Source organism: Onychomys torridus, chromosome 4, assembly GCF_903995425.1.
Source record: "Onychomys torridus chromosome 4, mOncTor1.1, whole genome shotgun sequence".
NCBI lineage: Eukaryota > Metazoa > Chordata > Mammalia > Rodentia > Cricetidae > Onychomys > Onychomys torridus.
Genome location: NC_050446.1, coordinates 39,153,308 through 39,166,762, shown reverse-complemented (window position 1 = coordinate 39,166,762; position 13,455 = coordinate 39,153,308). Strand labels below are relative to the sequence as shown.

At 33.6% G+C, this 13,455-nt stretch overlaps 1 protein-coding gene across 6 annotated transcripts in view; it reads right to left on the bottom strand.

Annotated features, from left to right (window-relative positions):
• Positions 1-13,455, bottom strand: part of Slc4a10 (solute carrier family 4 member 10) — a 276,084-nt gene that overhangs the window by 87,722 nt on the left and 174,907 nt on the right. For 3 of the 6 annotated variants that reach the window (XM_036185514.1, XM_036185517.1, XM_036185515.1), the window contains exons 7-8: positions 6,178-6,269; positions 5,177-5,266 (exon numbers count right to left, since the gene is read on the bottom strand). In XM_036185514.1, the coding sequence (XP_036041407.1) occupies positions 5,177-5,266; positions 6,178-6,269 (182 nt within the window). The remainder of the gene's footprint in view (positions 1-5,176; positions 5,267-6,177; positions 6,270-13,455) is intronic. The other 3 variants (XM_036185516.1, XM_036185518.1, XM_036185519.1) reach the window with 3 other exon arrangements.

Genomic DNA, 13,455 nt, shown 5'->3' with positions numbered 1-13,455 from the left:
ACCTAGTCAGCTTGCTTCAGGGATCCCTGTCTGCTTCTTGAGTGTTATGGTAGGTTTACAGGCAGTCTATCAAGACTGCTGGCATTTATGTGGGTGTTAGGAATCTGAATGCAACTCCTCATGCTTAGCCTCCATCTAACCACTCTTAGCACTATGAGAAATATACAATAATGTTTTACAAAATTTTCCAAGTTTAAAAGAATAAATAACTAAATATTATCAACCCATGGCATTAATACAACAGAACAAAACTGTAAAAGAGAAAATGACTTTTTACAAAGCCCAATAGAGACTGGTGAGATGGTTCAGGCACCTGTTGGCAAATTTAAGACCTGAGTTTGATCCCTTGAGTCCGAATGTGGAAGATAACTGACTCCTACCTACTGTCCTCTGGTCTTCACATACAAACTGTAGCATACAAACGCCCGCACACACGCACACACCCACACCCACACACAGGCACACATGCACACAAATGCACACACATACATATACATGCGCACAAATGCACACGCACAGATGTACAAATTTTAACTTAAAAATAAAAACATAATTTGTAATTAATATGAAATTTATTGGTAATGCTTGAGGTATAAATTCTGCCTAGATGACTTTATTCAAATTTACTTCTTCCTCAACAAATATCAAAGTCTTTGTTATTAAATTCTATACCTCAGAGAAGGAGCAAATACAAAATTAACTAACTGCTATAAGTTGAAATTCAGTTGAGTCAAAGATTGCATAGTACATTAAAGAAGTTTAATCTACAAAAAAATGTGACCTTTATATATAACTTTAAATTACATTAAACCAGATATATAATTGATACCTATTACATAGTAAAAGCTATGCAGATCAGCAAATTTATCTTTTTATTTTAAATATAATAAATTATATGTGTCTGGGGCCAATCATTGTATTAAAACCATTATATTTTTCTTGTATCACATGGATATTTAGGGAAGGTGGTAGATTTCATAATACATTTAATCATATTTATATATTCAGATTTTCAGATTGAATTATACCTAGAATAGTCCTATGTTTTTATACTTATATTACTTCACAATTCATAAAGAATCTCATTTAGCAATATCTTATTAAAATGAAAGATTTTATTTAAGAACCACAATTTTATACTTTTTTTTTGAGACAGGGTTTCTCTGTGTAGTTTTGCGCCTTCCCTGGAACTCACTCAGTAGCCAAGGCTGGCCTCGAACTCACAGAGATCTGCCTGCCTCTGCCTCCCAAGTGCTGGGATCACAGGAGTGCGCCACCACCACCCGGCACAAATTTATTCTTGTATAACTATATAGCTAACTATACAGTACTTGAGAGTCTAGGTTACAATAGCTTTCTAAGACACTCCCCTAATGGATTGAAACACTTGAAACAAACATAGAAAAATCCTGGAAGTTTCTAGTGCTTTAAAGAGAACCTTGAAGGAGCCAAGCTACATTTTGGGACTCCTGGATTTATACTATATTTCTAGGCTCTGTGGGCCCCACTGTTAAGCCAAGAAGGGAACGATGCCTGATTCTAGCTATTTGGGACTTAAGCTATTGATGAGAATAGCTCATCTCTAGGCAACAAGATAAGAGAGGAGACCACAGTGGAGCTGTAGATGGCTGGCCAAGGCACACTTAGAGCCGAAAGAAAAGGAGATGGAAACTTAAGAAGAAAACTCAAGTCTTAAGGCTATTAGTAAAAGCCCAGTGGTTAATAGAGATTCGTTCTAGGCTACAGTGCCTGACACTGTTATCGGGAGCAGGTAGCATTTTTAAGTTCTCTAAGACTCAGTTTTTTCCCTAAATAATGCCTAAGGTTTCTTACTCTTAATATGGTTCATGTGCAGCAGAAAGAAGCAAAAAACAGAAGTTCTTTCTAGGTGCGGAATTAGGGAACACTTCTTTAGGACCACTTGAAATAAAAGAATCACTGTTGGTATTCTTTTCCTTCTTCTAGCGAAACGACAGCCTACAGAAAGGGAAAAATCTTCACCAACCTCACTTCTGACAGAGGGCTGATCTCCAGAATATATAAAGAACTCAAATAACTAGACATCAAAATACCTAACAATCCAATTTAAAAAAATGGGCTACAGAGCTAAACAGAGAATTCTTAAGAGAAGAATCTCAAATAGCCAAAAGACATTTAAGGAATTGCTCAACATCCTTAGTCTTCAGGAAAATGCAAATCAAAATGACTCTAAGATACCATCTTTTACCTGTCAGAATGCCTAAGATCAAAAACACTGAAGACAGCTTATGTTGGAGAGTGTGTGATGCAAGGGGAACACTCCTACACTGTTGGTGGGAGTGCAAACATGTACAGCCACTCTGGAAATCAGTATGATGGTTCCTCAGAAAATTAGAAATCAATCTACCTCAAGACGCAGCTATACCACTCTTGGGAACATACCCAAGGAACGCTCAGTCATACCATAAGGACACATGCTCAGTTATGTTCATAGCAGCATTATTCATAATAACCAGACTTTGGAAACAACCTAGATGCCCTTCAACTGAAGAATGGAAAAAGAAAATGTGGCATATATACACAATGGAGTGCTACTCAGCAGAGAAAAACAATGGCATCATGAAATGTGCAGGCAAATAGATGGAACTAGAAAATAATATCCTGAGTGAGGTAACCCAGGCTCAGAAAGACAAACATGGTATGTACTCACTAATAAGTGGATACTAGATGTAAAGCAAAGGATAACCAGACTGCAGCCCACAGCTCCAGGGAGGCTAGCTAGCAGGGAGGATCTTAGGAAGGACACATGGATTACCCAGCAAAGGAAATAGATGAGATCTGCATGAGCAAACTGGGGAAGAGGGGGTAATGGAGGGCAAGGAATGGAGGATGAGAACATAGGGGAATGGGAGATTCAAGCTGGAACAGTGACAGAGTGGGAGAGCAAGGAAAGATATATCATGATAAATGAAGACATCATGGGAATAGGGAGAACCAGAATGCTAGGGAAGTTCCCAGGAATCCACAAGGATGACCCCATCTTAGACTAATGGCAATAGTCAAGAGGGTGCCTGAACTGGCCTACTCTGGTGATTAGATGGCTGAATACCCTAATCACAGAACCCTCATCCAGTGACTGATGGAAGAAGATGCAGAGACCCATGGCTGGGTGCCGGGCCAAACTCCAGGAGTCCAATTGATGAGAGAGAAGAGGGAATCTATGGGCAGGGACATCAAGATCATGATGGGAAAATGTATAGAGATGACTAGCCAAACTGGCAGAAATGCATGAACTGTGGACCAATAGGTGAGGAGCCCCCATGGTACTGGACTAGGCCCTCTGGATAGGTGACACAGTTGTTTAGCATGAACTGTTTAGGGGACCCCCAGGCAGTGGGATTGGGACCTGTTCCTAGTGCATGAGCCTGCTTTTGGGAGCCTAGTGCCTATGGTGGGACACTTTGCACAGCCTTGGTGCAGGGAGGAGGGGTTTGGACCTGCCTCAGCTGAATATACCAGGCTCTGCTGACTCCCCATGAGGGACCTTGTCTTGGAGGAGGTGGGAATGGAGGATAGGTTGGGAGGGATTGGGGGACAGGAGGATGGAGGAGAAGGGAATCTGTGGTTGGTATATAAAATGAATAGAAAATCTCTTAATAATAATAAAAAATGAAAAAAAATCACTATTGACATAAAATAGCCATTTCTACTGTTAAAAGAAAACAAAGATGTTTATAATATTTTGAATCATCTACTTTTTGAAGGCTTAATGGAAAGAGCCATAATCTGATGTAATAGATTATTTTAATTAATTACTTAATTGAATAAACCTGATGGGCCTATAGAGGCTAAAAATGTGTAGATTGAAGGTTGATAGAACATAGACTCAAGTTACATAAAGTGAAAAAGGGCCTTTTTAATATCTCAATTTTTAGTCAGATTGAGGATCTATATAACTACTTAAAATATTGAAATGGACACAGTAATGTGGAGATTCGTTGAATTTTAATAAATCCACCACCACCAAACTGAAATCATTAGGTTAAAAACATCTTAACTTGCACACCTTCAAAATCTGGCACTAAGTATTGTTTCCAAGGTGATGGATCACAACAATGCCTTCAAAACTCTAAATCTCTGCTCTACCAGTTTATAAAACCAGGAGTATTTCTTATTTTGTTTTATTACTCTAAAACTAAGGACTTAAACTATTTTGAATATTATAGGATTCCTTCAAAAAAAAAACCTCAAACATTGTTGAAGGTACTAAAGGTCCTGTGGAGATCAGCATATTAAATCTGGTCTGGCATTTATTTTGACACTGCCATTCCCACTCTTAATTCATTTGCCACTTTTTCTTGAGTAGCTACTTTATGCTCAGTCTCTGAAAAACCGTAAAACCATTAATTAATTAATACCATTAATTTCCACAACAAAACAATAAACATGCATTATACTTATTTCAGGCAATGATAAGATTGCAGTGTAGAGAGCTTCTATAAAAGCAGTAATAGATAGATGCTACACAGATAGCATTCAAAAGGCATGTTCTTTCCAATGAACAATGCTAGGGACAAAAGACAGATGCAGATGGCTGGCTTAAACTTCATTAAATAGGCCAGTAAATGAACATGCAGTGATGAAGGAGAGGATTAAAAGAGAGAAACTTTGGTTTTTCACATTTCTGTAGTTCTAATTGTTAGGGGGACCTGGGGATAAGACTACTGTTCTGTCTTTAATTGGCAATCTTTATTTCTCTTTAATGATGATGAATTATTTTTGAAGGTCATGAAGACAGGTCACCAAAAACTCCAAAATAACATAAATATGTAAAATGCAATGTATACATTTTTAATTTTAAAAGTAATTTATTCAAGTGATGATCTACATAGTTTAAAATTCACTGTTTTTGAAAAATGTCAAATATTCCATTGTTAAAAGATGGTCAATTTTTTAATGTCATTACTTTTAAGATTGAAATTATTTTGAATTAAGAACAGCAGAAATTAAATTTATGGTAGTTTGTGACAATTTTATTATAACTTACAGATGAATGATGATGTAATGCTTTAAAAATATAATTCTTAGAGTGGCAGATGGAATACATTTAAACTGGTTTAATATTTGAATTACATGCCTCCATACAGTGAAATGAGCTTTGAACTACTGTAGAAATAGAGCCCAAATATGCCCTCACCTCTCTCTCTTGCTGGTGTGGAGGTCCTTTTTCATGCCTTTGTTTCATCCCACATGGACTAGTATGCCCCTTTTGTTGGCCTCCCAGTCCCTGCACGCATAATTAACAGACTTCAGCTGGTACATCATGCTCCCACAATCCTCCACCAGGCACCAGAGGAAAAGCATGCACTGAACTAGCCTAGCTCAAGGAGACACTGTCCCAGGGATGCTAAAACAGGTCCAAGGAGCTGATTGCCATCAATCTTTTCAGAACTTTGATTTTCATTACTTCCTCAGACCAAAGTCCATTCCCACTTCCTCCTCCTATTGCTGATGCTTTATCAGAGTACTACTTCCTTATCAGCCACTCAGATAAAATTGTTCAACATCTTTATTTCTGACCAGTATTAAAACTTGTTTGTTCTATTCAACTGTTACTTTGTCATAGCTACTGTAGCACATATACAAAGTCAGGAATGCATTAACCAAAAGTCCCTTCATTTTCACTAACTCATTGTCTTCTTAGTATAAATCCAAATAAATTATCTTATTTAGATAATATCCAACTAGAAGCAGCCCTCAACATAATAATCAGTCTTAGGCATGTTTTTATTCAAACTTTTATTTTACCTTCTAGGGTATCCTTACACTGACTTCTAAGGTAAAGATTTATATCAAATGACTTGCCTTTCTACATAATAAGAAGATTATTTTGAGGGGGAAAATCTAGCAAATATTTTCAAACAACAGATTAAGCTTCCTATAGAGTCCAATTGTTGTTTTTACTTCAAGAGATATGTTGCAAGTGGCTGAATCCACAAGATGATTCATAAAATTTACATAGTTGTTTTCTCAAATAATCAAAGCCCTGCATGTGAACTGAACTCTAACATTGTATATAACAATTTCAAGCTTTGGCTAAGAAACTAAATAAAAGGCATGCGGATGCATGTGTCAACAGGTAATGAGTTTCCACTAGAGATTCAGCAGCTTACTTAGATTGAAGAAAGAAAAGCTTACCTTGCTAAAGTCAACAGTGCTGTTTTCCCTGCTAACATCATTTTTATTGTCAGCACAGGCTGGAGCAGACTGAGGAGAAACAACCTGACCTGCTGAAAGAGATTGTTAGTACAGAATACAAACAATTACTAACATAGTTCTAGGCATACTGGGTAAAAGATGATCTTCAATTTAGCTAAACTAACTAGAATTTTAATAAGCTTATGATGTAAGCATGAACGTTCAATTAAATAGAACTATATCAATAGAAATATTATCAGTTACAGATAGAAATGGGAGAAGTCAGTCAAGAGCATTTAAGCCAATAATCAATTTAAAACTCTAAATGATTATTCTCTTTTAAGAAAAGCTGCCTTCAAAACTTAATTTAATGTAACCATAATTTAAAGTTCATTGATTTCTAAACATCAATCAAAACTAATTGCACATACTTAAAAAGGCATAAATTTCATGCTCTGACTGAAGCATTTTTAACAATATAAGAAAGGATGAATATCATTACGTGCTCAGCATATTTTTAGGTCCTATTACACTTAAAAATCCAAATCCCTATGTTCTTTAGCAATAAAATTTAGAGATGGAGCTTATTAGAAACATGTGCTCTTGTGCCTATAACAATTCAGTTACAGAAGCTCTATTGTTTGTCTACTAGCCAAGAGCAGATCACTAAACTAGAGTTGCATTCATTTTCCATGAACATTATTGAAAATATAATTATGCTGTAGTTCTCCCTTTTTGTACAAAAGATCAAGGTAATGGAGCCGGAAATATGACCATGACCAGAAAACATTAACATCCATCATTCACTATGCAACAGTCTCTGCAAGCACAACTCATTTGAAATCTGCCCATAGTTAGCAATTAAATGATAATGAACTCAGTTTTAGTTTCCCCTACCTATCCTCGTCTCCTCTTCACTAGTTAATTTCACAGTGAAGCGAGTAATAAAAATCAATGTTGAAGCCTTGACTACAGTTCCATTCCATCAGTGGCTTCCAATCCCTCTTTTATTTTCATTGATCTCAAACATGAGAAATACTTCTTCTAGAATTTAGTATTTTTCTGCTTTCATCAAACACAGAAAAATAATGTATGTTGGGAATGTAAGCATAAAATGACATTTTAAATAAAATCTGCCTCAAATCACAGACAAAGATTCTGACTTTTGAATATATAATTCAAGGCAGTGTATATCCTTCAGAGGAAGTCAGATGAGCTTCCATTCTCCCATCTCTACCTGCAATGTGTAGCTACAACTGAATTGTTCAGGATCAGACGTTCAATTTACCATTCTCAAAATAATGACTGTTATTTGAAAAAAGCCTTTTACATAATGCATTTGTGCTACTAAAAGATGTCTTCAATCACCAGTTTCACAACATTTGTCCATATTTTCGTGAGTTAGAACATTAGATACATCTAAAACTAAATTGATTAAATGTTCTGTAAAAATTGAGCGGTAATACTCAAGTTATAGAAAATTAAATAAGCATATATATGCTTTCTTATAATAATTTATGTCATATAATCAGAAACTACATGAAATATCAATTGCTAAAAGCTGTAAGAAAACATATACCAAGAGTCAACCCAGTGTGAAATCAACTGTGATGAGATTGAATCAGACAGCAAATATGCTAGACATTATACTTTGAAAAATCTAGTTTTTGTTTTCATTCATATATTTAAGGAACAATATTTCATAAGCTATACTCAGGTTATGAACTATATTTAAACATTAGCACTAATATTTCATTTTGTAAATATTTGTGATGTGTAATGTGTTGCTATTATGTGATAATTGTAATAAATATATTTGGAGATTTACAGTTCTATGCTATTCTTGTTTTAAGATTAAAAAGTATAAAATATTACCTTACAAAGCTGATAATCATAAAGTGAATTAGGAACTACTTTCTCTGAATATTTTAAGTGATATTAGTAATGACCTAATTCCTAATATCAAGCATAAAGCACACTAGTTGACAGTAAGCTCTTGTTATTTCCAGAGTACAGACATTTCCAGAGAATGTGTACTACAGTACAGAGAATGTATACTAAATACAACCACCCTCTGATATAGAGAAACCGTAAGTATTTGTATCTGCTATACTTTAGAATAATACATAAATATATTTATCACACTAAAGTCCTTCAAAGTTTAAATACCATTTAAAATCACAGTGTTAGTTTTAAAATTAAACATAAAATAAAGTCAAATAATACAAATAAAGCAGTTTCAACAACTTTGATACTGAAAATCTGTAGGTATTATTTAAGATCTAAAAAGTTTGGCTTATGTTATTTAGGAAAATTGTAAGATTTTAAATAAAGCTGCTACTTTTTGTTATATTCACAAAGCTAAAATGCATGCATTGTAAGAATCCATAGAACTACTAGATTCCTCAGACAGTAGAACAGCTTTCAGAATTTTGTTGTCCATTATAATTTTTTGCCTAAAATGTTATTTAATTCAACTGTCACCACCTTTCAGAAGATTATGGGCTGAGATTCCAAAGTGCATTTCATTAACTCAAATACTATCACAGAAAATGAATAAATACATTTAGGGAAGGGCATCTCTAATATGATTGCGAACTTCTATGATGAAAAGTGCCATTGATAAAATGACAATTTTCAGGTATGGTGACTATTTTCTAATGGAATAGGAAAGAGTTTTCAAGAATATTTTCCTCTCCAAGGGAAACAAGTCAAACGTTGGAGATCAACACTCATGTATTGGAAACTTTGCAAGAACTGCTGGCTTAGGATGACTTCCTAGTTACTCGGACACTTTGTCTGCAAACAGATATTTTGCCTATTTCCTTCCAATTCTTTCATCTTGTCCACTGATTGTTGTCCAGACTAAAACTTCCCTTAATCAAATAGCATTATAAAGTTAGATTGCCTTTACTATTATAGTATGTAAATCTCAAGGCATTAAAATACCATGAAGAAACTTTTATGAATTCACTATTCTTCTGTATTTCATGAAAATTATTCAAAGCTTGATAAAATGTTGATATCATTAATATTAACTGATGCCTATGACTATTTAAATGTAAATATTTGAGATATTTAACATCATCCTTTCTATTCGATATTCATGTTTAATTAATTTATATTATTTATCTGTTAAATATATGGTTCTATATTTTAACGAAAATTAACGTATTTCATATATATGAGTTAAAGTGTATAGCATTTATATTAGCAATGGTTGATTTTCTTTGACTCACATGTAAGTCTTTACATACAGTTCTTTCCTCTATGTAAACTGTGCATGAGTGATATAAAACAGAATTTTTAACATTTTCATCTGGTCTAATTCAAATCCGTAGATAATTTATTACCGACATGTATCATTATTTGCTACTGGTTAATCCAGTGTCAATCATATGTGGTGGAAGGAAACTGGGATGAAGACATGGAGTGCCATACTATTAGCCTAGAGTCCACGCTGGTTTACACTACCTCAGAACCTTCAACGCATATAGAGTACCCAAAAGGTAGGAGATGAGGGAGGTACAGAGATGAGATGAGCCTGTTAGAGACAGACACAAGACAGAGCAAAATGAAGAAATATAGAGATGAATGACAAAGTTACATACATGTGCAACAATACATTTATTTATGGAAATAGAAAACATGGAGAAAGAGAGATAACTATTTAGAAAATTATGATTAGGTGAGCTACATTTCAAAAACAGAAAGAGTATGCATGCAGTTAAAATTGTTGAAAACTGATATGTCTGAAAATAATTAGCTTCAAATAAGAAATTAAAACCTTAAATAGAGTATATTTGTTCTTAGAATGTAGAACCAATTTTTCATAGTCCAATGATAGTACACTCTTTAAACAGACACATCAATTGTGCCAATAATTAATATAATTTTAATTTTTAACATTTTTATTTACATTTTTCATATATGAGAATTTCTTAATGTACTTTCTCATCAGCAATACTAAAAAGTAATATTCTAGCTTTCTCCTTCAATGCAGATCATTATGAAGAATAAATATTACATGCTATCTTATTTATGACAACATAATATTTTAAAAGAATGAATTTCTAAACATATAAAGACATCATGCATCTGGAAATAAAAGTACAGCATTATAATAAAAGTGATTTTAAGGTAGTAAAACAAGTTAAAAAACCACAAAGAAATATCATTAACAATATATATGTGTTTACTGCTTTAAGGGCTCAATCTACCCAGGTCCAAATACTCAACACATACTCCATCCTTCTCAGTCTAAATTTCCTCCACTTAAGACTTTGAACAGTAAATTAGAGGAAACTAACAGAAGTCCTGGAACCCTTTCAGATTCTAAATAAAAACTGCAACTGGAAAGTATTCTAGCTAGGAGGGAGAGAGGGTGTGGAAGCAAAAGAAGAAGAGCTAGAAATTAATGGTAATGGATGGGGCAATAAAGGAACGCTATACTACAGAAGCCGTGAGTCCCGGGAATTATCAAATCATGTGATCAAGAAATTAACATCATTTTACAATCGAATTGCAATATAAATTTCTCTGTGTGAAAGTGAATGCATGATCTAAATGATAATACATTCATTAATATATTTTGATTTATTGATCACCTAACACAAGTCACATTTGTGTTTGAAAAAATATTTCCAGATTCAAGAAATGGCTTGAATAGTATTGATAGTTTTCATTTCAGTACGTTTTTCAGGGTTCTAATGTCAAAGTAGAAGCTATTTTCTATTATTTTTACCATTGTTTTGCCAAATGTAACTGTCACTTTTTATTGAAACATCAGAATCAGTCATTTTAATTCTCACAGTTTTGATGCTTAATGAAAAGTGAAAGTTAAACACAGCATGGTGGCATTAAAAATGCATGGTAAATCCATAGCATCTTGCATCTTAACCCTGAGGAGAATGTGCAGAATACCAAAAATATTTACATATATATATATATATGTAATATATACATATATATATATATATATATATGTAATATATACATATATATCAGTGTATTTGTAGGTGAGATTGACAAATTATCATAACTTACTAAGAAAAACTTGCAAACAGAAAGCATGTACTGGGAAAAAAGAAGAGAAAGAAAATATGCTATTTTGTTGATGTAATATATGAAACATGGAAGACCTACATTTGAAATGTAGTGTCTGGATGTTTAACCCTTAAGAGAAACAGGAAACTAACATGCTCAAGGAGTAATTCAATTTAGGAAGCAGAAACCTATTCTAATTATTTTTCAGACTTCTTTAGGTAAATATCATTTCATTTTTAGGGCATTTTAATTGTTTTACCCTAAAACAGAAACACATTATACAAGGGTAGAAAATGTATTTTTATATCTTTTGTCTATTAATGAAAATATGTTCTGTTGTTAAGTATTTTTTTTAAAAAAACTCTCTATGAATTTTAATTTTATAGTATTAAAAAAGGAAAAGTCAATCTTTCAGAGTAAAACATTTTGCTGAAGAGATTTTTTTTTTAGAAAAAGAATATTATATTTACTCTTTTGGACGTTAAAGCTCCATTGAATCTCTTTTTACTATCATATCATGGAAATTAAGACTCTAGTCTATGTTTTAAAACAGCAATTCTATGTTTATGCTATGAATTCCAATTTCTTTGTTTATCTCAAGTTCGTGGGCGTACAGGGTTCAGGAGCAGATCGAGGACCTTTGTAGTAAAGGTCTTTCACACGTTCTTTCACTTGTGGGTAGGAGACTTATTTCTAAATTGGTGAAGTCTATACATATTTTCAGATTTCTCAACACACATAATTATGTAAAGTGTGTGAGGAAGCAAAACAGAGTCATGAGGAGGTGTTAGAAGCCTAGGCTTAGAAACCGCTGCTGACAGAATGCTGCACAACAATACTTAATTGGATATATGAATCTTATTATACGAGCTTCTAAGTTCCTATTACCCTAACACATGCCCTGGAAAGATTTGTATGTGTTCATATAAAGGTTGACTATACAGACAGCAACAGAACTACTCAGATCCTAGTTTTTAGAAAAACTAAGACGTTTCACAAATGAAACAAAAGTCCTTTCCGTAAACCTTGTATATTCATGTAGCTACATGTAGATGTGTGATTCACAGCTGTGATTCTGTCATCTCACCTTCAATTGACTGGGAGTTAAAACACCAACAGTGCGGATAGTCTACATATGACAATAAATGGTCAGTTCAGTAAATCTCACACTTCTATCCTTTCCCCTAAAGTGTAATGAAAATTTCAAACTAAAGTAAAAATTATAGAAATTGTAGCATGTAAAATCATTACCTGTTTGAATAGACACATTTTTGTCTAAATGCTATGATCTGATTTCCAATAAAAGTAATGAAGTTGATTTGTCCAAAAGATCTCCATAGTCTTGGAAAATTAAAATGAGATATTTTAATAAGGTTTTTAGAAGCTAGTAACTTAAATCTCCTGTAAAAATTATTAACATCACTTATCAAAATTATTAACACTGTCCAATCAAATAAGTACTAGCATTGTAGTAGCAACAGCAGCGTCAACAGCATGGTCTTCTCCCTCTTTCCTCCATCTTCCCCCACTGGGTCACTGCTACTAGAGTTTACAGCCTGTCTGACCAGGGAGTTTTCTCTTAAACTCTAAGAAAACTGCCCCTGAGCTTCCTTTTTTTTTTTAAAAAGCACTACATTTATATCTCTGACTATAAAATCTTCAATTTCACATTAATATGTATTATGCTTTAAGTGAAATTATAATTTAGAATATAAATTAATTTAAATATAGTTTTTGTCTCAATGTGAGTTCTACATCCTCAAAATAGTAGAGTCTTCTAATGTAAGTTGATGCATGTCATAGCATGCTCATAACACTTTTAATGAACTTTACATATACATCAGTATACATGCTTTATATGCAATCAAGGGCAACTTCTTTTAATTAGAAATTAAAAATTAAAAAACAAAAATTTCCACTGTCTTTGTTGGCATGTGTTTGTTATGTGTAATAAGTAGAAGATAATATAGTCTCATAAAGACATGGAGTCAATATAGAAATGTGAAGAACCAACAGACAAAATATAGAACATCCAAGGGCAGTAAAGTAGTAACCAGAGTTAAAAAAAACTTCCCAGTGTAAGAAAAGGGAGACTCGAAGGCTGGGGGTTGGGGCAGGAGGAGGAAGAGAGGGATAGCTGTGATTGGTATGTTAAATGAATAAAAAATCTTAATAAAAATTTTAAAAAAGAAAAAGGAGAACTGTATACAGAGATTTTTAGTGAAATATACA